At 31.4% G+C, this 26,701-nt stretch overlaps 2 protein-coding genes across 8 annotated transcripts in view; both read right to left on the bottom strand.

The window, feature by feature from the left end:
- nrm (neuromusculin) overlaps positions 1 to 26,701 on the bottom strand; it is an 837,985-nt gene that overhangs the window by 661,406 nt on the left and 149,878 nt on the right. The window lies entirely within an intron of this gene.
- Positions 12,244 to 15,542, bottom strand: LOC142234647 (uncharacterized). The gene is made up of 4 exons (XM_075305812.1): positions 15,048 to 15,542; positions 12,823 to 13,050; positions 12,615 to 12,762; positions 12,244 to 12,548 (listed from the first exon to the last, which is right to left on the bottom strand). Exons 2-4 carry the CDS (start codon positions 13,039 to 13,041, stop codon positions 12,424 to 12,426), a joined length of 492 nt encoding a protein of 163 aa, XP_075161927.1. The 5' UTR covers positions 13,042 to 13,050; positions 15,048 to 15,542; the 3' UTR covers positions 12,244 to 12,423.

Here is a 26,701-nt window from a genome sequence, read left to right as displayed (position 1 = left end):
AGTGTGTGTGGTTGTGAAATCATGTTTAACAGACATTTTTAGTTTTGTCTAAGTTTTAGTCGTCCGTAATGCAACGGAAGTTGGCTGGTAATTTCCAGTGGCTGCTGCAATAGCATCGTTGCTTTGCTTTCTTATTGCCATCATTGTTATCGGTTTGCAAGTCCTGCTGCTATTATGACTACTACGATTGCTGGTTCTCCAGCAGTAGTGCTTCACTGTCTTCATATTCAATTTGAAACATATGCTGGAATATCAATTTGTGTCACCAGCACTGCGGGTAGACAGCAAAATAAAAGCAAAGACTTACAGTTTTCTTAATCTTTTTAGTTTAAACAACGAGGTGGTTTATATACAAATTGGTTACATTTGAGCCATATGATTGGGCCATTGAATGGAAATAAAAAATTTACTCAAAATTCTGAGATTTGTTGAAGGGGCTGAATTTTGACTTTGTAAATAGATACCGCTATAGAACAGAATATTGCCGTTCGAAATATTGGTCGAACATCATCGTAAACCCGTGTGTAAAGAAAGTTGGTCACAAGACAGGTGCCAGCGCCATGGATGTCTGCAGAACATATCGGTCAGAGATCATAGTAAACCTCCAAGTAAAATTTCTATGGGTGCTGCCACCCATTCCCAAGAGAGAAGACCCTAACCGAATCTTCCTTTACGTGACAAAATTCTTTTACTAACCTCAAACGGATGTGCGAGCCATTTGGTACATTTTCATCAAAATTACTCTTTATAGAGTTATTCTGCCATAAATGTTTCTCAGATATCAACTCAACACTAAAAATTATAAATAGCGGACATTGAAGAAATAAACATATTCCAAAATGAGAATATTTTAGTTTCTATTACAGGATCTCAACATTTTGGAGAGGAGAATTGTCTATACCACATTCGTCCGCAAATGTGAAACGTGAAATGTGATTTTTTTCCGCTACACTGAGAAACAAAGTATTATAAGATAGTGTATATATTTCAAACGCCCAGAAGGAGACGAAATACACACAGGGTGTCTTTAGCAATAATGCTTAGAGCTAGCACCTGCGCCGGTTGACACAGTTGGTAGAATTCTATAAAAATGGTAAATTTTTTACTATAGATTAGTAGAATTCTTGATTCAAAAAAAGTACTTCTTCATAAATTTTCTATTGAAATAAACTTTTGACAAAATTTTCTACAAAAATAAAATGTCAAAAATTTCTAGAGAAATAAAATGTTGACAAAATTTTATATAGAAATAAATTGTTGACAAAATTTTCTATAAGAATAAAATTATAACAAAATGTCCCATCGAATAAAAATTCGACAAAATTTTCTGTGGAAACAAAATTTTGAGAAAATTTTCTTTGGAAATAAAATGTTGACAAATTTTTTCTATAGAAATAAAATTTTGACAAAATTTTGTATAGAAATAAATTGTTGACAACATTTTCTATAAGAATAAAATTTTTCCTATTAAAATAAACGTATGACAAAATTTTCTTTGGAAATAAAATTTTGACAAAATTTTTGTATAGAAATAAAATTTTGGCGCAATTTCCTATAGAAATCAAATTTTGACAAAATTTTCTATCGAAATAAAATGTTGTTAAAATTTTCTATTGAAATAAAATTTTGATAAAAGTTTGTATAGAAATAAATTGTTGACCAAATTTTCTATAAGATTAAAATTTTTCCTATAAAAATAAACTTATGGCAAAATTTCCTATCGAATAAAAGTTGGACAAAATTTTCTATAGAAATCAAATTTCCAAATAATTTTCTATAGAAATAAAAGTTTGACAATAGAAAATAGAAATAAAATTTTGACAAAATTTTCCATAGAAATAAAATTTTGACAAAATTGTCTATAGAACCAAATTTTCTATAAAAATAAAATTTTTACAAAATTTTCACAAAAATAAAATTTTTACAAAATTTTTTTATAAAAAAAATTCACAACCTTTTCGCAGAAAAAATTTTTACAAAATTTTGTCAAAATATTCTATAGAAATAAAATTTTGTATAGAAATAAATTGTTGACAACATTTTCTATAAGATTAAAATTTTTCCTATAAAAATAAACTTATGACAAAATTTCCTATCGAATAAAAATTGGACAAACTTTTCTATAGAAATCTAATTTCCAAATAATTTTCTATAGAAATAAAATTTTGAAAAAATTTTCTATATAAATAAAATTTTGATGAAATTTTCTATAGAAATAAAATTTTGACAAAATTATCTATAGAACCAACTTTTCTATAAAAATAAAATTTTTACAAAATTTTCACAGAAATAAAATTTTGTTTTTTTTTTTATAAAAAAAAAAAACTTACAACATTTTGGCAGAAAAAATTGTTTCAAAATGTTGTCAAAATTTTCTATAGAGATAAAATTTTGATAAAATTTTGTATAGAAATAAATTGTTGACAAAATTTTCTAAAAGATTAAAATTTTTCCAAAAAAAAAAAAAAATAAACTTACGACAAAATTTCCTATCGAATAAAAATTGGACACAATTTCCTATAGAAATAAAATTTCCAAAAATAAATAAAATAAAATTTTCAAAGAAATAAAATTTTTACAAAATTTTCAATAAAAAAAATTACAACATTTTCGCAGATAAAATTTTTACAAAATTTTCTATAGAAATAAAATTTTGACAAAATTTTGTATAGAAATAAATTATTGACGTAATTTTCTATAAGAATAAAATTTTGACAAAATTTTCTATCGAATAAAAATTGGACAAAATTTTCTATGGAAATAAATTTCCAAACAATTTTCGATGGAAATAAAATTTTGACAAAATTTTCTATAGATATATTTTGACAAAATTTGCTATGGAAATAAAATTTTGAAAAAGTTTTCTATAGAAATAATATTTTGACAAAATTTTCTATGGAAATAAAATTTTGACAAAATTTTGTAAAGAAATTTAATTTTGACAAAGTTTTCTATAGAAATAAAATTTTGAAAAAGTTTTCTGTAGAAATAATATTTTGACAAAATTTTCTACAGAAATAAATTTTTCTATAGAAATAAAAGTTTGACAAAATTTTTACAAAATTTTCTATGGAAATAAAATTTTGACAAAATTTTCTATAGGAATAAAATTTTGACAAAATTTACTATAGAAAATTTTGAAAAATGTTTTATAGAAATAAAATTTTGACAAAATTTTGTATAGAAATAAATTGTTGACAAAATTTTCTATAAGAATAAAATTTTTCCTATAGAATAAAAATTGGACAAAATTTTCCACGGAAATAAATTTCCATACAATTTTCGATGGAAATAAAATTTTTACAAAATTTTCTATCAAATAAAAATTGGACAAAATTTCCTATGGAAATCAAATTTCCAAAAAATTTTCTATAGAAATCAAATTTCCAAAAAATTTTCTATAGAAATCAAATTTCCAAAAAATTTTCTATAGAAATAAAATTTTCAAATAATTTTCTATAGAAGTAAAACTTTGACAGAATTTTCTATAGAAATAATATTTTGACAAAATTTCCTTTAGAAATAAAATTTTGTCATCATTCTCGATAGAAATAAAATCTTAACAAAAATTTCTATAGAAATAAAATTTGGACTAAATTTCTAAAGAAAAAAAATTTTGAAAAAATTTTCTGTGGAAATAACATTTGGACAAAATTTTTTATAGAAAAAACATTTTGACAAAATTTTCTATAGAAACAACATTTTGACAAAATTTTATATAGGAATAAAAGTTTGACAAAATTTTCAATCGGAATAAAATTTTGACAAAATTTTCTATGGAAATAAAATTTTGACAAAATTTTCTATAGAAATAAAATGTGATAGAGTTTTATATAGAAATAAAATTTTGAAAAAATTTTCTATAAAAATTATATTTTGACAAAATTTTCTATAGAAATAAAGTTTTGACAAAATTTCCTATAGAAACAAAATTTTGACAAAATTTTCTATAGAAGTAAAATTTTCAAATAATTTTCTATAGAAATAATATGTTTAGAAAATTTTCGCAGAAATAACATTTTTACAAAATTTTCTATAAAAATAAAATTTTAACAAAATTTTCGCAGAAATAAAATTCTTATAAAATTTTCACTTAAATAAAATTTTGACAACATTTTGTATACACGGATGAAAAAGACTGTTTTTCATATGTTTGGCTATAAACATTATATGTTTGGAACACAAGTTTTTAAACACAATATTTTTGAGTGCAAGCATATAATGTTCATATACTAGCATAACATGTTTGAGACATATATGTTAATATGTTAGAACATATTATGTTTGGGACATAAAATGTTTGTAAATATAATTTGCTTGGATGCAAACATATATTAGTTTAGAAATAGCCTATAAACATATATGTGTTTAGTAGCTTGGAGCGGTATTTAACAGGGAGCGATATTGAATTAAGTTGGTGGTTGTTGCTTGTTATTACAAAATTAACATTTTATTTTTCCTTGGGCAATTGATCAGCTACTTCTTTGATCCTTACAAACTGTGTGGTCCGCTGTTCGAATCCCCGTCCGGCAAAAGGTAAAATTAAACAAGTATATACAGCACTAAGTTCGGCCGGGCCGAATCTTAAATACCCACCACCATGAACCAAATATTAGGGTTTCCTTTGAAATTTCAGGAGGGATTGAGGACTTGAGGACACTTCCCGAAGATAAATTTAAAGATTTCACCTATGAGGACTATATCAGATTCTGGATTTATAAGAACCATTTTTGTTTGAGTTTTAGAGGAATCATTAACATCTCTTGTAAGTGTGCAAGAAAATTATAAAATAACGTCTTGCTTTGAAATCTTAAATCTGTAGATTTTCACCCGAGAAGTATCTGAAATCTGAAAATTTTACATTGAGTTTCAAGCAATGATCAGTGCGCCTTCTATACCCTCAAGAAATGAAGTCGGTCTATATGGAGGCATTACCAAAAGGACCGATAAAAACTTAATCCGATACACGTTTTTGGGAGCCTAAAATAATATTTACAATTTCAGGCAAATCGCATAAAAACTACGGATTCTAGAAACCCAAGAAGTAAAATCGGGATATCGGTCTATATGGGGGCTATACCAAAACATGGACCGATACTCACCATTTGTGGCACACCTCTTTATGGTCCTCAAATACCTATACATTTCCAATTTCAAATTTGTATTTAAACTACGGATTCTATAAGCCGAAGACCCCAAATCGGGAGGTCGTTTTATATGGGGACCATACCAAAACATGGACCGATACTCACAATTTGGCACACGTATTTGTGGTCCTACAATACTTCTAGATTTCCAATTTCAGGTAAATTGAATAAAAACTGCGGTTTCTATAAACCCAAGAAGTAAAATCGGGAGATCGGTCTATATGGGGGCTATACCAAAATATTTTCCGATACTCACAATTTTTGGCACACGTATTTGTGGTCTTACAATACCTCTAGATTTCCAATTTCAGGTAAATTGAATAAAAACTGCGGTTTTTATAAGCCCAAGAAGTAAAATCGGGAGATCGGTCTAAATGGGGGCTATACCAAAATATGGACCGATACTCACCATTTTCGGCACACCTCTTTATGGTCCTAAAATACCACTAGATTTCCAATTTCAGGCAAATAGGATAAAAACTTCGGATTCTAGAAGCCCAAGAATTAAAATCGGGAAATCGGTCTATATGGGGGCTATACCAAATATGGACCGATACTTACCATTTTCGGCACACCTCTTTATGGTCCTAAAATACCACTAGATTTCCAATTTCAGACAAATTGGATAAAAACTACGGTTTCTATAAGCCCAAGACCCCAAATCGGGAGGTCCTTTTATATGGGGACCCTACCAAAACATGGACCGATACTCACAATTTTTGGCATACGTATTTGTGGTCCTACAATACTTCTAGATTTCCAATTTCAGGTAAATTGAATAAAAACTGCGGTTTCTATAAACCCAAGAAGTAAAATCGGGAGATCGGTCTATATGGGGGCTATACCAAAATATTTTCCGATACTCACAATTTTTGGCACACGTATTTGTGGTCTTACAATACCTCTAGATTTCCAATTTCAGGTAAATTGAATAAAAACTGCGGTTTCTATAAGCCCAAGAAGTAAAATCGGGAGATCGGTCTATATGGGGGCTATACCAAAACATGGACCGATACTCACCATTTTTGGCACACCCCTTTATGGTCATAAAATACCTCTACATTTCTAATTTCAGGCAAATTTGATAAAAACTACGATTTCTATAAGCCCAAGACCCCAAATCGGGAGGTCGGTTTATATGGGGACTATATCAAAACCTGGACCGATATAGCCCATCTTCGAACTTGACCTGCCTGCAGACAAAAGACGAGTTTGTGCAAAATTTCAGCGCGATTGCTTCATTATTGAAGACTGTAGCGTGATTACAACAGACAGACAGACAGACAGACAGACAGACAGACAGACAGACAGACGGACAGACGGACATCGTTATATCGTCTTAGAATTTCTCCCTGATCAAGAATATATATACTTTATATAGTCGGAAATCGATATTTCGATGCGTTACAAACGGAATGACAAACTTATTATACCCCCGTCACCATTCTATGGTGGTGGGTATAAAAAAAAAAATCATACAATTGAATAATTTCTTCTACAATGTTTGTATTACAGAAAAAGGTGCTAAGAACTAAAAAATCTCGTGGAAGTGAGAAAGATGTGGGGGAATATACAATTGGGCAGAAACAAAATTTTGAGCATTCAGGTAGTGTTGGGAAAGTAACGAGTATTTGATTACAAGTACTCGTTACTAACTAATTTTTTGAGTACTCGTTACTAGTAAAAGAGTACTCAATATCTTCAATGCCAGTTTTTTTTCTTCTGACGGTAAGTAAGTTGGCGGTTTGGAAGTAAAATTCTTGACTTCTTGGAAAATATTAATTGAAGTTTTCGAAAATCGTTTTATCAGTTAAAATAACACGAAAAGAATATGTGGCTTCTTCCTTTGAAGAAAGTGAAAAATTTATCTGATTTCTTAAAAACGTTTGCATTTGAAAAAATTTGCATTGGGTGTAGATGGGAGCTATAATTTAAAGCATCACATGGATCACGTCTCATGCGAATAGTATGAATAATAATGTCGTTGACTTCAGCTGGTTCAATCCAATTGTTTTCAGAGAAGGTACCCAAGCTTATTCAAAAACCCTTGGAAAATTTCAACATTGGGTCTCACGATAAAAATGATCGCTTAATATTTTCATCCACTGTCAATGGTGGATTTAAAAAGTTGGCAAATTGCAAGCATCAGTAATACACAATGTCATTTAGATATACCCTGACGAAAAAATACCAAATAGTGAATACGAAATTGGCTCTAAAAATTTGAATGATTGGTGAAAATCTTTTTCTAACAATAGAATAAAACTGGATAATGTAATTTGCTTTTCTATACTGTTTTTAAATTTAAAAAAGAGGAAGATATTATTAAAAAGTGCCCACAATGTCTTTTTTAATTTTTTTATAAAAGTAACGAGTAGTAACGAGTACTCAATTCAAAAGTAACGAGTAGTAACGAGTAGTCAAAAGTAATCAAAATTTACAACACTACATTCAGGTCGAAAACCTATGTTGTTAGCACCTATATTACCTGTTTATTTTCATAATTCATTATGATTGTAAATATATAAATAAAAAAATAAAATTTTGAGCACAATATTGTTTGGGAGAATTTTTGTAAGCATATAATATTTTTGGGTGCAAAATGCTTCCAAACATATTATATGTTCACATAATAACATAGTGTTTTTTGGAAGACAACATTATTGAATTTGGATGCAAAAATACAAAATGTTTGGAACTTCGACTACCCAAACATATATTGTTTAGACCAATATGCTTTCAAACAGATTATATATTGGAAGAGATCAAACATATAAATGTTTGGGCAATACCCAAAAATGTATATGCTTGAAGCAAAATATGTTTGGGAGTATATGTTACAGAAGCGATTTTTTGTGAGCGTGTAGAAATAAAATTTTGCAAAATAAGATTTTTGTTTTAGAAAAACTAAAAAAAAATATTATGTAATTTTTACACTTGTTGGCTTTTTCATCAACATCATTTATCATCCCTGGATGGAGATAGCTGGTACAGTAGGCATTTTAAAAGATGATAAAAATTTTGACAGGAGAAATTAATCGTCGAGATGGATGTCTACAGCTTGCTCCATACAGACGTCAAGTACAGCCATGAGGGTATTTTAGAGCAGTGTTGGACATGAGGCGGTTTCTTTATTGTTTTGTGATAGTCTATGAAATATAAATGCTTTGGTACACGTAGCTCATTCGACACAATGGACAGGAAACACTCGTCCATTCGAATTTACCATAGGGCACCAAATTCATCGTCTTTTTAAAAACTCCTGGACACCAATAGATAATTCTATTTGCAATCCAAAAAAAAAAAAGAAAACGTATCGCCCATGCTTAATAAACTATCCCCCATTGACACTACACTGATCTCAGCTTGTGTTAAATCCTGCAAATCCCTGTGGTAGTTAATGTGACATCATGTATTTCCATTGTCGTCGGATTTTACAACTTTTTGTTTTAGACCTCAATTTCAATTGGAGAAAAAAACCAAAGAAAGAAGAGCAAATCTAAAGCTCGGCGTTTTTTGTTAGTCTTCACCACGATTTGCAGGGGTTTTTTGCAACTCCCGTAGCATTTGTCAGTATGCCAGTTTATACAATTTAATTTCTATGCCAGTGTCAGGGCAACAACAATCAGTATTCATGGAGAAACTACCACGAGGAGCTGCATGAATATAAAGACAGAATGCATAGGCTATGACTTCATTTTCGATGATCTTGGTGGTTGAAGATGCCGTTGGTGATTATGGTTCATGTGGATTCTACTTGAACTTTTACAACTTCCTTGTGGCTATCCATGCAAAGATGGCAAATGAGATATCTTAGGGAACATAACAAACAATGCCAAGGGGTACGGAATACATGGTTGCTGGGCTAATGCCCTAGAGAAGAAAATTAGTTTGTTGCCCTTAAAAACATTAAGATTTCCACAATACGTTGTTAAAACAAGGAATGTATAATGAGCTGATACACTTAATTAATTTATACAACTTTCGACGTGGATTAACTCAACAACAGTGCATCGATTAACCTAATTCCATTTTTAGCGATGCACCTCCCAGCAACTGATCGTCTGTTTTTTTTTCATGTCGCAATCATACCACTAGAACAACGCAGAACGGTCAATTCTGAGTGGTACACAACCATTTGTTTGCCAGTTGTCTTCCAAGAAATCAGAAAAACCAACCACCGAAGATGGATCACTCTTCAAAACGACAATGAGAGATCAAAAATTGCATATTTGAGCACTCAAAACCTCGAATTGATGGGTCATCCATTTTTAAAGAAATTGAGTCATCGAAAATTTTGTCAAAATTTTATTTTATTAAAAATTTTGTCAACATTTTTTTTCTGTAGAAAATTTCGTCTTTTATTTTATTAAAAAGTTTGTCAAAATTTTATTTCTATAAAAAATTTTGTCAAAATTTTATCTCTATAGAAAATTTTGTCAAAATTTTATTTTTACATAAAATTTTGTCAAAATTTTATTTTTATAGAAAATTTTTTCAAAATTTTATTTCTATAGAAAATGTTGTCAAAATTGTATCTCTATAGAAAATGTTGTCAAAATTTGATTTTTACAGAAAATTTTGTCAAAATTTTATTTTTATAGAACATTTTGTGAAAATTTTGCCAAAATTTTATCTCTATAGAAAATTTTGACATAATTTTATCTCTATAGAAAATTTTGCCAAAATTTTATCTCTATAGAAAATTTTGCCAAAATTGTATCTCTATAGAAAATTTTGCAAAAATGTTATCTCTATAGATAATTTTGTCAAAATTTTATTTTTACAGAAAATTTTGTCAAAATTTTATTTTTACAGAAAATTTTGTCAAAATTTTATTTTTATAGAAAATTTTATCAAAATTTTATCTCTATAGAAAATGTTGTCAAAATTTTATCTCTATAGAAAATGTTGTCAAAATTTGATTTTTACAGAAAATTTAGTCAAAATTTTACTTTTATAGAAAATTTTGTGAAAATTTTATCTCAATAAAAAATTTTGTCAAAATTGTATCTCTATAGAAAATGTTGTCAAAATTTTATCTCTATAGAAAATTTTGTCAAAACTTTATCTCTATAGAAAATGTTGTCAAAATTTGATTTTTACAGAAAATTTAGTCAAAATTTTACTTTTATAGAAAATTTTATCTCAATAGAAAATTTTGCCAAAATTTTATCTCTATAGAAAATGTTGTCAAAATTTTATCTCTATAGAAAATTTTGTAAAAATTTTATCTCTATAGAAAATTTTGCAAAAATTTTATCTTTACAGAAAATTTTGCCAAAATTTTATCTCTATAGAAAATTTTGCCAAAATTTTATCTCTATAGAAAATTTTGCCTGTTTAGAAAATTTTACCAAAATTTTATCTCTATAGAAAATTTTGCCAAAATTTTATCTCTATAGAGAATTTTGCCAAAATTTTATCTCTATAGAAAATTTTGCCAAAATTTTATCTCTATAGAACATTTTGCTAAAATTTTATCTCTATAGAAAATTTTGCCAAAATTTTATCTCTATAGAAAATTTTGTGAAGATATTATTTCCATAGAAAATTTTGCCAATATTTTATTTCCATCGAATGACTTCTTTTTATTCCCGTACATAAAAATTAAATGAGAGGTCAACTTTTTTCGCAACCTGAAGAAACGGTTCATGCGTTCAGAATACATGTTGTGGAGATACCTCAACCAAAGTGGCGAAAGTGCTTCGACAATTGGTTCAAACGCATGAAAAAGTGTACAGCTATTAATAGGGGATATGTTGAAAAATAATAAAGTTTGATGGATATTTGTTCTCTAATCACTAAATGTAATAGGCGACCCTCGTAGAAAAAATGATGCCAAATTTTAAACCGCGTTTAGTTCATGAAATTGCATTGCATTGGGCTGTGGAAAATTTCGAAACGAAAAGTAATGCAATTAAATTAAAACGAAATATTTTTTTTGCAACAAAAATATTAAAAAAAACACTTTTTTGTCAGTGTAGGTATTTTTTCTTATTCGTTTCCTTTATAAAATGTACAATTCCATCTTAATATTTAATCGGTTTCTTATGATGTAATCTTTTCCAGTAGTTGGTTGTTTGTTTGCTAATGCCAGCTGTGTTTGCTTTTTTTTGTATTTTAAGTGATGTTGCTGGTGTCCTGTAAATGTATCTGTTTTGTTGTTAATGTCTCAGATGTCGGTGTGTCTCAGATGTGTTTGTTTTGTAGTTGAAAATGTTCTACTTGATAATCGTTTTATTTCAATCCTGATGACATTGCTGATGTACCTAGTCGCGTTTTAGTTGCTGATGCCTAGAACATTCACAGAAATACGTATTTATCTTGCAAGATGCATTGTCTCTGGGTGTCCTTTACCGCATTTATTTGTGTCGTTGACATATGCTGTTTACTCAATTCTTGTCTAGTTTGTGTGTGTGTGTGTTTTTTTTTTGCCATTTCTTTCCTCGCTCTCCCTCTCTCTCTCCTGCTCCGCTCAGTTTCTTCATCATCGTAAGAAACGACTGTATTGTTCACTTGTAACCTCAAACTCTCATCAAATAGCTGCCATTGTATGTAAGTGACTAAATGAATGTGTGTGTATGGGTAAGTGTTGGTTTTGCTCTTACAAAACTGATCCCCAGTGGTGTTTGTCTGCAAGACATCCTCAACGAATCGTGCACGACCGTTTTAAATCCTTGAAGACATACTGTGGACACTTCACACAAATCGTTGACGACATTTTCATACAAATGTCGCAAATTTCCAGCACGAAATTCTAAGCGACAATGTGAACGATCATGTCATTGACGACAACATCGCTTACAGTGTCGTCTACATTGTCGTCAATGATAAAGTGGCAGACACTGTCGTCTACATTGTCGTCAACGATAAAGTGGGAGGCACTGTCTTCTACAGTTTCGTCGATGAAACTATAAGAGACTCCATCCTTTAGATTTTCGTCAATGACATAGTGGGAGATACTGTCTTCTACATTTTCGTTGAAGAATTAGTAGTAGACACTGTCTACCTCGTTTTCGTTAATGACAATATTAACGACACTGTCCTGCATTTTGTCTTTAAAGATTCCTCTATAATTACAAAGAAACACGTATTTATAAAATAATGGATATGTTTTTATTTTATATGACAAACAATTAAAATTAAAGACTAAGTGTTATTTTATATGAAAAATAAAATATTAAAATAGCATAAATGAATTTTAGATTACAGAAATTAAAATAAAAATAATAATTCATTAAAAATCGAAATTTATATTTATATATAAAATTACTTAAATATTATTTTCTTTTAGTTTGCGGGAATTTTGTTTGTGGCTGGTATTTTTTATTCTTCTTATAGCTGTTCGCAACTTTTCGACGAAAGCTTCGTATGTAAGACCATCACATTTAACCGCTTCTGAAAGTATAAAAAACATGTGAAATTAGAAGTTATTATAAAAAATAGTATTACTGCTAAACCTACCATATAATCCGTTTATAATATTTGAATACGATTTAAGGCTTTTCTTCTCCTTTGTCCCATCATAATTATGTTCCATTATTATGCTCTTGGCTATGATACGATCAATATTCATTAAGTTACCCAATAAAATTTTTCTCATCACAGAAACCTAAAATAAAATAAAAATATTATAAATGAAATAAACAGTATTCAATTATGTTTTACTTACTATTCCAGCTTGCCTATCGGTACGTAGGTCAGCATCCAACTTTTTAAGCGCCTCGTCAGAGTCAATGGGAAATAAAGTTTGTGCTGATTCGTAAAAATTGATGTTTCGTCTCAGCAAAATATTATTTTCTGCAATTAATTTTGCCATCTCTTCTTGCTGTCGAAAAATTTTATTTATATCGGATTTTATTCCTGCAATTTCCTTCGAAAGCTGTTCCATTTTAAAAATCTAAAGTAAAATAATAAAACAAAATAAAGTAAAATAACAAAACAGTAAAGTAACGGACAGACGTGTGTGATTCTATGCATTTACACACAATTATGTAAAAGTGGCATAACAACAAAATTGTCGTCGTGGGGTAAATACATCATTTTACATTTAATGTCGTTTTCGTCCATTTTAATTTCGTCTTGTCCGTCCAAATTATTTACAATTGCAATGCCCAATTGCATTGATGGAATGGGTAAATTGAAGAAATTATTGAGGTTTAATATTTGTTCCGCGTATATGTTATTGTTACGAATTTTTGTTATTTTATATATTCGTAAGAATTCGGAATTCTCCTTATTTTTTAATAAAACCAAATTATTGGGAATTTTACTTGCAACATAGCAGCGTGTTCCGTTAATATTAATAATTTTCCCCCACTTTTTATTACAGGATAGAGGTTTATTTTCATTAATAATATCATCATCCTCGAAAGTATTTCTTATTTGTTCTAAAATTTTCCCTGGTTGTTTCACACTTTTTTTTATCAACTGCATATAGTTTTCAAAATCATAGGCAGAAAACGTTGTTAGTAGCCCAATTGAATTTACACATTCCTTTACATGCAGTAAACCATGTACATTGTATGTTAAGTATTTTTCTCCGTATATATCGGAGAAAATTTTGACAAAGTCGTCTAAAAGCAATTGGGCATTATCTAAATTGCTTTTGTAATTGTAAGGACAGCAAAGTAGCCTGTAGGAGCAATGCAAAAGCAGAAAGTGATAGTATTCATTTTCTGTCAAAAGATTTTTAAGAATTACTATGCCTGTGTACAAAGCAAACATCCTAAATTCGGTCGCTTTCCACCTATTAAGTTGATCTATGGATCTTGGTTTCCTATTAAATTCTATGGGTATATATCCAACTAATGATAACAGAGAATTTGTCATTGAACAAATTTGATTGGAATTTAATTTTTTTACTATTAAATTTAACATTTTACGCGTAACTCCTAAGTCAAAAAGATGCATGGGGTCAAGTGGGAATTGAGAAACCATTCCAATGCCCTGTACTTCTAAATCGTGAGTATTTTCGCGGAAAAAATTCAGGTGATGTTCTTTGGAACTTCGCTCTTTAAACATTTGGTCAGTTCTAGGTACGCCCCTTAAGCTTGAATACACCGTCACTCTTTCCACCTTTTTACCGATCTGTAGACACATGCTGCAGCCATGAAAAGCATTGTGACCGACGCAGCCCGTAACGAATGCTCTTGCAGGAGCGTCACACGAAAAACATTTAATAATAATTGATACATTATGGCCTTTGTAAGAAAATCCGTTTCTCTTTATTTCCATTAAATTATTATTAAAGTCATGAAGAAAACAATTAATAGAAACAGGCTTTGAAACTCCACAATATATTCCGATAGGGAAAACTATATTAACGTTTAAATTCAGGACTTTTCCTAATATCGGCCATAGTCCAGTCTGACTGCTTTTAAATAGAGGTAGTCCGTCTATTCCTATCATTAACTCTATTACATTAACGTCTAGAAGACGGTCGCCAAGCTTATATAGTTGATTTTGAATACCGAAATGATAGTATTGCCCTGGATTTACCGTTCGAATTATTATGCCTCCCTTTCTCCTATTAAAAAGGCTTTTTGTAGTTCTTGGAACTTGAAGTCCCTCATCGCTCATTACCCTCAGTATATCATCCCCTAATCTTCTACTGACACGATGTTTTTTAAATATTCGACTGAGTCTGTCTACCAATTCCGGTTTACTTTGAGGTTCTAAACTATCTTCACGCTCAAGAGTTTCATCCATTTGGATTTGGCAGTCGTTTGAGTTTTTAGCTGCAATAATATTACGACTGTCGCCATTCTCATTAATTGTCAATTCAATTTCTTTAATATTCTTTAGAACTTGTAAAATGTTTTTCTTTTTCAGAGCAATATGACGTTGTATAGTTCTTCGGGAAGTCATTTTTGGGTAGAGCTAAGCAATACTTACCAGATTTTTCTTTAAAAAACTTCACTTCTAATAAGGCACACACAAAATTAACAATACACGTCTTGTCACTTCAGCTGTCAGAACTTAAATGATTCATTTTTACTTCAACTGTTTTTTTTTGTTATTTTATATCCCGTTAACTTTCATTAGCTCAGAGGAAAAAAAGTATTGTCCACGACACTACGCAAGACATTGGCAGTGAACATGTCGTTGATGACATTTCTACATCACGTATATTATCTAGTCAACAACCAAATGTTTGTGTTTTTTTTTAAATGCCGTTATTTTCAAAAATCAAAACGATGCAAGACGCTATGCAAGACGCTGGCAGCGAACATGTCCATGATGACATTTTCACCGTGCATCGATTACATTGTCTTCAAATAAATGTTTTGTAGACAACATACAAGAATGTGGCTATTAAAGTGTCTATAGAAAGCAAATTGTGTGCAATATTTTCTTAAAGACATCATTGAAGACAAATTCATGATAGACAGATTTCCCACTGGGGATACGTAGGTCTCTCAAAAACCTTTACCGTGCGCGTGTGTGGGTGAGTGCCCAAGGTAGTGAATATGTGATACGAGTTTTGTACAAGACATTTGTTCACTGTGCACAATGTCTTTATAAACTTTCATTCCATTGTGGTTTTGTGGCATACTAGCGGGTATATTCCTGGTGTATGTGTGTGAGTTAGTAGTGCATTCGAATTCCCTTCAGACCTGGTCACTGTAGATGTGTGCTTTCTCTCCTCTCGTTGAGTATTGGTATTTGTCTCATTTTCAAGTTTATGTCAACAAAAAAACAGAACGAAATGTCTCTATACAAAAACTGTTTGTGCTGTCTGATACTGAAAGAAGTTTAAGGAAATGATGACATTATTTTCATGTTTTTTGCTTTTTTTTTGTCAGCTGTAATCTTCCGCACACATAATATCGTCTAGTGACAATTGCACAGGGAACATTTCACGCTGTAATCGTAGATAATCAATAGTTAATTCATTAAAAATTCATATCCTACTTAAATAAAGTGCCTGTAATGTTCAAATAATGTCGGTGAGCAAACGATGGTAGATATTTTACTAGAAACAAAAAACGAAATAAGTCGAGGAGACGACATTAACATTTGGCAAATGATAAGCAAAACGAGATTTTCAGTTAAAGATTTGTTAGATCGAGGAAATCTGCGACTAAGATGGGATGCGTCAAGAGTGATCTGGTGGTGGGATAGAGCTCTGGCTGGGCAAGCGAAAAGGTGACTCACGAAATGTGACTTCTACCAAAAAGCTAAATTACTCCAATGGACATTGATAGTATGAAATTATATGAAACATTTTGACAATATTTTATTTCTATAGAAAATTTTGTCAAAATTTTATTCCTGTAAAAAATTTTGCGAAAATGTTATTTCTATTGAAAAATTTGCAAACATTTTATATCTTTAGAAAATTTTGCGAAAATTTTATTTCTATAGAAAATTTTGTCAAAATTTTATTTCCATAGAAAATTTTATCAAAATTTTATTTCTATAGAAAATTTTGTCAAAATTTTATTTCTATAGAAAATTTTGTCAAAATTTTATTTCTATAGAAAATTTTGTCAAAATTTTATTTCTATAGAAAATGTTGTCAAAATTTTATTTCTATAGAAAATTTTGTCAAAATTTTAATTCTATAGAAAATTTTGTCAAAAATTTATTTCTATAGAAAATTTTGTCAAAATTTTATTTTTATCAAAAAGTTTGTCAACATTTTATTTCTATAAAACAGTTGGTCAAAACTTTATATCTATAGAAAATTTTCTCAAATTTTTATTTCTAAAGAATATTTTGCCAAAATTTTATTTCTATAGAAAATTTTTTGAAGAAATTATCTCTATTGAAAATTTTGCCAACATTTTATTTCTATAGATAATTTTTCGAAGAAATTATTTCTATAGAAAATTTTGCCAAAAATTTATTTCTATATGTTTTTTTTCAAAATTTAATTTGTATAGAAAATGTTCTCATAATTGTATTTCTATAAAAAATTTTCTCACAATTTATTCCTATAAACAATTTTCTCAAGATTTTATATCTATAGAAAATTTTCTATAGATATATTATTTTTGTAGGAAATTTTCTATAGATTTTATTTCTATAAAAAGTTTTGTCAAAATTTTATTTCTATTGAAAGTTTTGTCAGCATTTTATTTCTAAAGAAAATTTTCTCTAATTTTATTTCTATAGAAAATTTTGCCAAAATTTAGTTTCTATAGAAAATTTTGTCAAATTTTTTTTTCCTATATAAAATTTTGTCAACATGTTATTTCTGTAGAAAATTTTGTCAAAATTTTATTTCTATAGAAAAATTTGTCAAAATTTTATTTCTATAAAAAAGCTTGTCAAAATTTTATTTCTATAAAAAAGTTGGTCAAAATTTTATTTCTATAGAAAATTTTGTCAAAATTTTACTTCTATAGAAAATGTTGTCAAAATTTTATTTCTATAGGAAATTTTGTCAAAATTTTATTTCTATAGAAAATTTTGTTAAAATTTTATTTCTATAGAAAATTTTGTCAAAATTTTAATTCTATAGAAAATTTTGTCAAAAATTTATTTCTATAGAAAATTTTGTCAACATTTTATTTCTATAAAACAGTTGGTCAAAACTTTATATCTATAGAAAATTTTCTCAATTTTTTATTTCTAAAGAATATTTTGCCAAAATTTTATTTCTATAGAAAATTTTTCGAAGAAATTATCTCTATTGAAAATTTTGCCAAAATTTTATTTCTATAGATAATTTTTCGAAGAAATTATTTCTATAGAAAATTTTGCCAAAAATTTATTTCTATATATATTTGTTCAAAATTTAATTTGTATAGAAAATGTTCTTATAATTGTATTTCTATAAAAAAAATTTTTTCTCACAATTGATTCCTATAAAAATTTTTCTCAAGATTTTATATCTATAGAAAATTTCCTCAAAATATTATTTCTGTAGAAAATTTTCTATAGATTTTATTGCTATAAAAAGTTTTATCAAAATTTTATTTCTATTGAAGGTTTTGTCAGCATTTTATTTCTATAGAAAATCTTCTCTAATTTTATTTCTATAGACAAATTTACCAAAATTTGGTTTCTATAGAAAATTTTGTCAAAAATTTTTTTTTCTATATAAAATTTTGTCAACATGATATTTCTGTAAAAAATTTTATCAAAATTTTATTTCTATAGAAAATTTTGTCAAAATTTTATTTCTATAAAAAAGCTTGTCAAAATTTTATTTCTATAAAAAGTTTGTCAAAATTTTATTTCTATAAAAAAGTTGGTCAAAATTTTATTTCTATAGAAAATTTTGTCAAAATTTTATTTCTACAGAACTTTTTTTTTTAATTTTATTTCTATAAAAAAGTTTGTCAAAATTTTATTTCTATAAAAAAGTTTCTCAAAATTTTATTTCTATAAGAAAATTATGTAAAACTTTTTTTTCTATTGAAATTTTTGCACAAATTGTAATGGCTTAGGCAAACGACATGAAAAAACTCTCGAATATAAACCCGAGAATCTTGGGAAAATTTACAGTCGGAATAGTTTCGCCATCGAATGTATCATTGAAGACAAGGTCACCACTTCTTTATCACAATGGACTGAATAGTCGAAGTGAGCCTGAAATATCGGGCTGCCACTATTAGAGGTGTGCACGTGACACGAAATTGTCGTGACTCACGAAAATGTTCGTGATTCGTGCGTGAGTCGTGAGTCACGCTCATGACAACAGCGTGAGTGTGCGTGAGCGTGATTAACAAAACAAAATGTCGTGCGTGAGCGTGAGTCACGAAAATAATATCTTCGTGAGTGTGCGTGAGTAACAAATTACACTCACGACAATATTCCTGCTCACCAACATAAAACGCTTAAGAGTTAAATTCAATTACAATTCTAGTGACACCTGAGATGTTAAGAGTTTAATAACACTCTCGATTTTAATAATGCTCATGTTGTGAGTATGATTTTTCTGTCGTGAGTGTGCGTGAGTAAACTATTACTCACGTGCACACCTCTAGCCACTATACCTAAACTAACTAACATTCTGTTTGCGTACTTCTGCAGTCCATGTAATGAATGCTGTGGCTAAGGATAGGCGGATATCCTCCAATATCCAGCAGTGAAATAACTGGTAAGATCTGCAAGGTAGACGCTTAATCTATCGCAGGTATCATCAACAATGCGTCCAGATACCATGACTGTACAGTCCGCATACGATACAATATCGACGCCGTAGGAAGGGTTTGGAATAGAAGATAGGTTGAATAGTGCTGGAGATATCACCCTACCTAGGAGAACCCCCGGTTTCACTCTACGTGGTCTTGACTTCTAAATTCCATATACGATTGGCGCCCGCAGAAATAATTGAGCTTCCAACGTTCTCTCCTGCCGGTGCGACGTATTTTCGATGACAGACCCCTTTTTAAAGTTAGCCAGATTTTAATCGCAAAAATTAGTGTACTAACAAGTACAGAAATTTTCCTCGAAGATATCAAAATTGTATCTCGTTTCTTCTGGATCAAAATCATGGTTGGGTTATAAGATTTTTAAACTGAGAAAGGGTCTAATCTCAGTTCAATTATCTTACAACGAAATTTTCAAGTATAGCGAGATGGAGAGGATAAGCTTTCATACGTAAAACTTCAGGTACATGAAAACATTAGGGCCACAATTTCTGCCACGTGACCACTATCAATGTTCTTTGGAAAATCGAAGGAAAGTTGTTTTAAAGAACTTAAAGTTTTGTACCCCTACCCTTTTAACCATTCAAAGTTTTAATCCTCTTCTTGCCGTAATACCCAAAATATTAAGGACCCAGTTTTTGTCATTTGTCCACCATGTACGCCCCTTACAAAATTTCCATTAGAATTTACGTAAGAACCTTAAACTTATAGCTCAATCCTTAAAATAATTTAAGTTTTAATCCAAGAGAATTTTTTTGTAATCTTCCATTTAGAATGAGAATTTCAAGAAAACTTCAAAACACATACAAACACCAACAAAAAAAATAATTTCCTTTCACATTATCTATCATCTGGCACGTAGAAATCTTCCAACATAGCTGTCATGTTCCAACACATCAAGACACACCTAAAGAGTAATTCACTAGCCCCCAAGTTGCAAGGCTAGGAAATAGTTTAAGTGCCAACAGCAATACAAGTAGCAAACAGCCACAGCAAAACACCTTCCCAGCTAACTACCCACAGATGACAGGTATCCCAGTTAGAGAAGTCTTAGGAACATAAAAACGGAAACTTTTCTTATCTCAAGTGTTGCTTTCCGATGATTGTTTCTCAAGAGTTCCCCTCTCTCGTGTAAAAACAAAGCACCTTTCCCCCCTTTGGCCATGGCCAAAAACGGTTAAGCCAATGGTTTTGTGTGTGTGTGTGTGTGGAGAAAAAATTTAAAGATTATTTATGTCTGCACATGGTTAACCCGACATTTATAATTGCCACAAACATGATGCAGCTAAAACGTACAATGCCAACAATAACAATTACCCAAAGCTGCAACATCAACTTCCGTTTTCGGGGTTTTGCTTGCTGTTGAGACAACCGCCAGCAGTAGCAGCAGCAACAATGAACAAAATAACGATGACAATGATGATGGCTATTATGACCATTATACACTTCTTGAAGAATATGTGGTGAGCTATTTTTTTGTTGTTTCTATATCCATCACCTTACGATGGATGGTATTCCAATGTTGTCATTCTATTTGTAACGGAAAACAAAATTTATATATTTAGCATGTTTACTCCAAATAGGGTTGGATTAATCGAAGGTTAACTATTTGTCAATAAATGCACAATTTTCTAGACTTTTAAAGGCAATTATTCTCCCATTTTATTGTTGATCATGGAATGTATTCTCCTAAAGGAGAGTTGCCGGAGAAGAGAGAGAGAGAAGCATTTAAGTTATTGAACACTTCTAGATATTTAAGGAGCACTTAAGAACTCAGAAAAAGAGACGTATTTTACAGCATTTGAGTTATTGATTGCTTCTAGATTTTGAAGGTACTCTCAACAAAGTGTTGAAGAAGAGACTTATTTAAGGCTCTCTATGGTAGGAGAACAAGAGGAAACGTATTTATGTCACTGTAAAGCCTTTAAGTTATTGAAGGCTTCTAGATTTTTCAGGGGCACTCAAGAACTATGAAGGAGAGACATATTTTTGCCACTCTACAGCATTTGAGTTATTGAATGCTCTTCGATTTTGAAGGTGCTCTCAACAAAGTGCTGAAGAAGAGACGTATTTTAGACACTCTATGGTTAGGTTAAAGTTAAAGTGGCAGCCCGATTAAGATTCAGGCTCACTTAGACTATTCAGTCCATTGTGATACCACATTAACTAAAAGTACCTATTACATATGGGCACTTCTAGTTTTAACCGTTGAACCTTCTCGATTATTTTCTTCTGTTGAACTAACCAGATTGTTCCAAAAACATTAGCAGACTGCTTAAGTTAACGTTTTTCAGGTCCGCTAGTAATCTGAAGCTATATGCTCCTAAAAGTTGCTTGCGCTTTACACAAAATGCAGGACACTCACACAAGAGGTGTTTTATTGATTCCTTTTCCTCCGCATCATGACAGCTCATACAATAGTCATTATACTTCGCACCAATAGTTTTTGCAAAATCGCCTATCAGGCAGCGACCCGTTATAGCAGATATCAGGAGTGATATCTGGCGTCTCGAGAACACTAGCATATCTAGTGTGCGGTTTAAGTTTAAATGGGGCCATATTTGCTTAGTGTCGTTACAACCCTTACAATTCTCCCATCGAACATTTGCCATCATGACAGCCTTCTCACGCAGTAAGAGCTTGCAGGTAGCCAGAGGCATACCAACAGATTCTAGTTCCCCTGGAATATGTAAGGTAGTTCCTAGCCTTGCTAGCTCATCTGCTTCGCAGTTCCCCGGTATGTTCCTGTGGCCAGGCACCCATATTAGGTGAATATTGTGCTGCTCAGCCATCTCATTGAGAGATTTGCGGCAGTCGATGGCCGTTTTCGAGTTGAGGAACACAGAGTCCAAGGATTTTATTGCAGGTTGACTATCTGAGTATATATTAATGCCAATATTGCTTGGAGCATTACTTCTCAGCCAATTCACCACTTCTCTTATTGCTAATATTTCAGCCTGAAAAACACTACAGTGATCAGGTAATCTTTTCGCTATTCGAAGTTCCAGATCTTTAGAATATACTCCGAAACCCACTTGGCCATCCAATTTGGAGCCATCAGTGTAGAAATCTATATATCTTTTATTCCCCGGGGTCCGTGTACACCACGCCTCACTGTTGGGAATTAGAGTCTCAAACTTTTTGTCGAAAAGTGGACTCGCCAAAGTGTAATCCACTACGTTAGGCACATCTGGATTATACTTTGGTCCACTGTCCACTTGGTCCGAGTCCACTTTTCGGCAAAAAGTTTGAGACTCTAATTCCCAACAGTGAGGCGTGGTGTACACGGACCCCGGGGAATAAAAGATATATAGATTTCTACACTGATGGCTCCAAATTGGATGGCCAAGTGGGTTTCGGAGTATATTCTAAAGATCTGGAACTTCGAATAGCGAATATGGTATCTATGGTCAGTTATTGAATTCTGCTAGATGATGAAGGAGTTCCCATCAACGTGCCGAAGAAGAGATGTATTTTAGATATATTTTAGTCACTCTATGGCGTTTGAGTTATTGAACGCTTCTACATTTGGAAATATCAATAAACAACGTGCTGACGAAGAGACGTATTTTAGTCACTCTAAAGCGTTAAATTATTCATTTTGAGGAACGCTCAACAACGAATTGATGAAGAGACCATGTATTTTTGCCATTACAGGGCATATATGTTCTGAAGAAGAGTCAGGTATCGTTCGTTTTGTATTGTGTAAGTTCAAATTCTTTCAATGTTAGTGCCCTGGGTTTGATGTAGGCGGGTTGAGTCCCACACCCACTGAAATCGCCGTAGTCAGCCGGACGGCCATGTCAAACGCCGCTATAGACACGTCTTAGACACGTCTTTCTCAAGCAATTGATTCAGCAATAAAACAATCATAAGTAAATTAATTTTATGATCTAGCTCTTCCCACACCACTAAAAAGTCCTTTAGAATTATTGCCTTTCTTGACAATTTCTAGCATTTTGAGAAATTTTTGAGAAATCATGTTTGTTTTTCTATTCCAGCTCATAGAACTAACAAAGTGTCTTTGTAGCCAATTTAATAACTTAAATAATAACTTTGAATTTGAATTTTCAATTTTCCTAAATATTTGTAATACTATCTAAGACTTTACTATTTTGTATTTATGTTTAAAATAAAGCTCTCATAGTCTAAATAAATAAACATGTCGAAGGGTATATCAAATTCGGTTCATTCGAATTTTCACTCCAACTCTATACTTCTTCCTTTGCTTCATTTTGTCATCCTTTGAATCCGGACTGCATTGTTTTCTTTTCTTTTTATATATAAATATTGTGCCATCCTTCCAATCCTTTGCCATTTATGCTCATCACCATGGATTTAGCAAGGAAATGAAACAACAGAAAATGTCGAGTGTTCTAAAAAAAGATATATTGCTTTTTTTCTGTGCTAAACAGCTTTAGCTGTTCGAAATATTATCCTTTTATAGCCATTTTTAATTTATTTGAAAGAACGTTTTTGTTCAGCTCCAGCTCTTACTTTGTTGTTTTGTGAAACTGAATACACAATTCTGTGATAATATTTCTCCCATAGTATATTCTGTTATCGCTTAATGGAAATTTAAAATCAAATAATAATGACGAGTCATGTGTCGGGATTACTAGACAGGCATTTTGTTTTGTCTCACATAGAGCTAAATGATCTAGATGGGATTATAGCATCCTGAGGCTGGTGACATTAAATGAATGAGAAAGTTATTGCAAAAATACACATGACAACAAAGTTACTTATATAGAGAAATGACAAAGAGAAAAATCGAAGAGAAGCGACTGTGTAGTAATTTATTATACTATTCTCATAGAAGAGAATTTTCTAGACAATCTGATCTGATTTGCCTGAATTAAGAAATTTACCGCTCTATAAATTGAAAAACATCAAACTTAGAAAAAAATCCTATTTGATCGAACTTGATTGTAGTTCGATCGAACTATAAATCAAAAGGCATCAAACTTCAAATGCTATGTGATCGAACTAAATTTGAGTTCGATCAAACTACATTCAAGTTTGATCAAACCCATTTGAAGTTTGAACACTGAAGAACATAGTATTGTCACACCAGAACATAGTCCAACCTTTGAATTATATAGGATCAAATAAGCGGTAAAGGAAGTAAATGATCGAATATTTATTGCGTAATGTATTGCGTAACGCCACCAATGAAAAGCAATATCGTAGACATCACGATGAAAAATGTGATCCTTTTAATTTTCACACTGTTTTGCATAACAACATCGTAAAATGGCTAGGCTTCTCAATAAAAACTCTTAGATTTTCCAAATCCCATATAAGACAATTTGGCTTCTTAACGTAACCACCTGGGAAATAAGTCACACGAGTCAACATGACTTATGTTCTGAATTTTAATCATTTCAATATTTTGTTAAATCTAAAATACCAAGTGTTAGGGGATAACACCTCGTACTGGAAACGGCTTGACATAGGTGGTTGATATGTAATGCAACAAAGTAAAGCGCTATAATTTTTTAATGTTATTGTTCAAAAGCAAAAAAAAAACGGAAATAGCATCAAATTTCAAAATCTTTCTAGATTTGATCGAAGTAGCTACTTTTAGCACAAATTATGGCCTTCAAATTGCCAACCTAGCCATCACAAGCTACACAAAAGTAGCTACCTTTGGCTCAAATTCTAACCTTCAAACGGCCGACAGATCAATCACAAGCTGCACAACAGTGGCTCCTTGAAATGATCGACACTTTGGATAGAAATCTGGAGCTTTTGGTGGCTATTGTGCGGTAAAAATTAAGCGAGACACATCCTTTTTAAGCCATCCATGGTGGCGCTTTATAAGTGCGATGGTGTGATGTCCTGTTGGAATTTCCATGGTCTGCGCGGAAATATTTGTCATTACTGTCTTTAGGAAATTTTCCTGATAATATTCGGCATTTTCTTGACAATTTAGAGATGTTAGAACTAGCTACCTTTAGCACGAATTATGGCCTTCAAACGGCCAACCTAGCAATCGCAAGCTGCACAACAGTGGCTCTGCGGTATTTTGGCCCAATCTCGGTGAAGAACCACCTTGAAATGATCGACACTTTGGATATAGATCTGGAGATTTTGGTGGCCATTGTGCGGTAGACATTAAGCGACACACATCTTTTTTAAGTCATTCATGGTTGACGCGTGCTGAGTGCGATTGTACGGTCTCCTGTCTCCTGAATTTCCATGGTCTGCAACAGAAATGTTTGTCTGTCCAAAACTGTCCTTATGACATTTTTCTTAGAGTATGGGGATTTGGTTTGACCCCACGGTCCATCGATATGATGGGTGGTGCAACCATCGGCCGTTACGGCTGTTACGAACTTCAATGGATTTGTTCCAAGTTAATTTTTCAATATGTGTTACTTCTGGCCTTACGATATGTTCAGCTCAATAGCAAGTCTTCTATCACGACGGCGTGGATTTCGATCAGATCTGGCCTTCACATTTGGGATGATTTCTGGTGTTGTTACTGTGTTTTCGTCCACTTTTTGGACGTTATACAACACTGGGAGCCAGCGTGGTGCAATGGTTAGCATGCCCGCCTTGCATACACAGGGTCGTGGATTCGAAACCAGTTTCGACCAAACACCAAAAAGTTTTTCAGGGGTGGTTTATCCCTTCTCAGTACCACTGGTGACATTTCTGAGTGCTTCAAAGCTTCTCTAAGTTGTTTCACTGCAATGTGGAACATCGTTCGGACTCGTCTATAAAAAGGAGGTCCCTTTATCAATGAGCAGTACTCAGGGCAGTACTCAGTGATCAGAGAGAATTTCACCATTGTGGTATCACAATGGACTGAATAGTCAAAGTGAGCCTGAAATATCCGGCTGCCACTACAGCTAACCTAACCTAGGGAAGTAAACCCGATGATTTTGTCTAGTAACAATCTGTTCACTTTGGAATATCTTCTTATTGGGAAAAAACCAATTTCGATCAAATAGGGCCTTCACAGTTCGGATAATTTCAGGTGTTGTTACTTTTCTTTCGACCACTTTTTGAATGTGATGCAACACTGCAAGGATTACGGTAACGAGCAAAGATACACCCTGAGGAGGAATATGGTCACTGTGCAGCTACTAGCAAAGCCTGCCGAATTTAAATTTAATATCTAGATATGTTCAGTTGATATTTGTCAAATATTTTTCGGAGTAATTTTTAATGTAACAGGTTGGCTGATAAGTCAGTCCCCGGTCTAACAAAGAAAAAACACATTTTCTTTTGTCAAAATTCGTTTTTATTATTCAACATAGTTCCCTTCAAGAGCGATACAACGATTATAACGACCTTCCAATTTTTTGATACCATTTTGGTAGTACTCTTTCGGTTTTGCCTCAAAATAGGCCTCAGTTTCGGCGATCACCTCTTCATTGCAGCCAAATTTTTTCCCTGCGAGCATCCTTTTGAGGTCTGAGAACAAGAAAA

The sequence above is a fragment of the Haematobia irritans genome, chromosome 4 (genome assembly GCF_050003625.1).
Source record: "Haematobia irritans isolate KBUSLIRL chromosome 4, ASM5000362v1, whole genome shotgun sequence".
NCBI classification, from domain to species: domain Eukaryota; kingdom Metazoa; phylum Arthropoda; class Insecta; order Diptera; family Muscidae; genus Haematobia; species Haematobia irritans.
Note: the sequence above shows the minus strand (reverse complement) of the source record. Positions and strands in the feature narration are given on the sequence as shown.

Excerpts from the sequence above, each read along its gene's own strand:
- LOC142234647 (XM_075305812.1), bottom strand. The coding sequence starts at position 13,041 with ATGGAACAGCTTTCGAAGGAAATTGCAGGAATAAAATCCGATATAAAT. Across the intron at positions 12,763-12,822 it reads CCGATAGGCAAGCTGGAATA|GTTTCTGTGATGAGAAAAAT; the intron begins GTAAGTAAAACA and ends ATTTTATTTTAG. Across the intron at positions 12,549-12,614 it reads TATTATAAACGGATTATATG|AAGCGGTTAAATGTGATGGT; the intron begins GTAGGTTTAGCA and ends TTATACTTTCAG.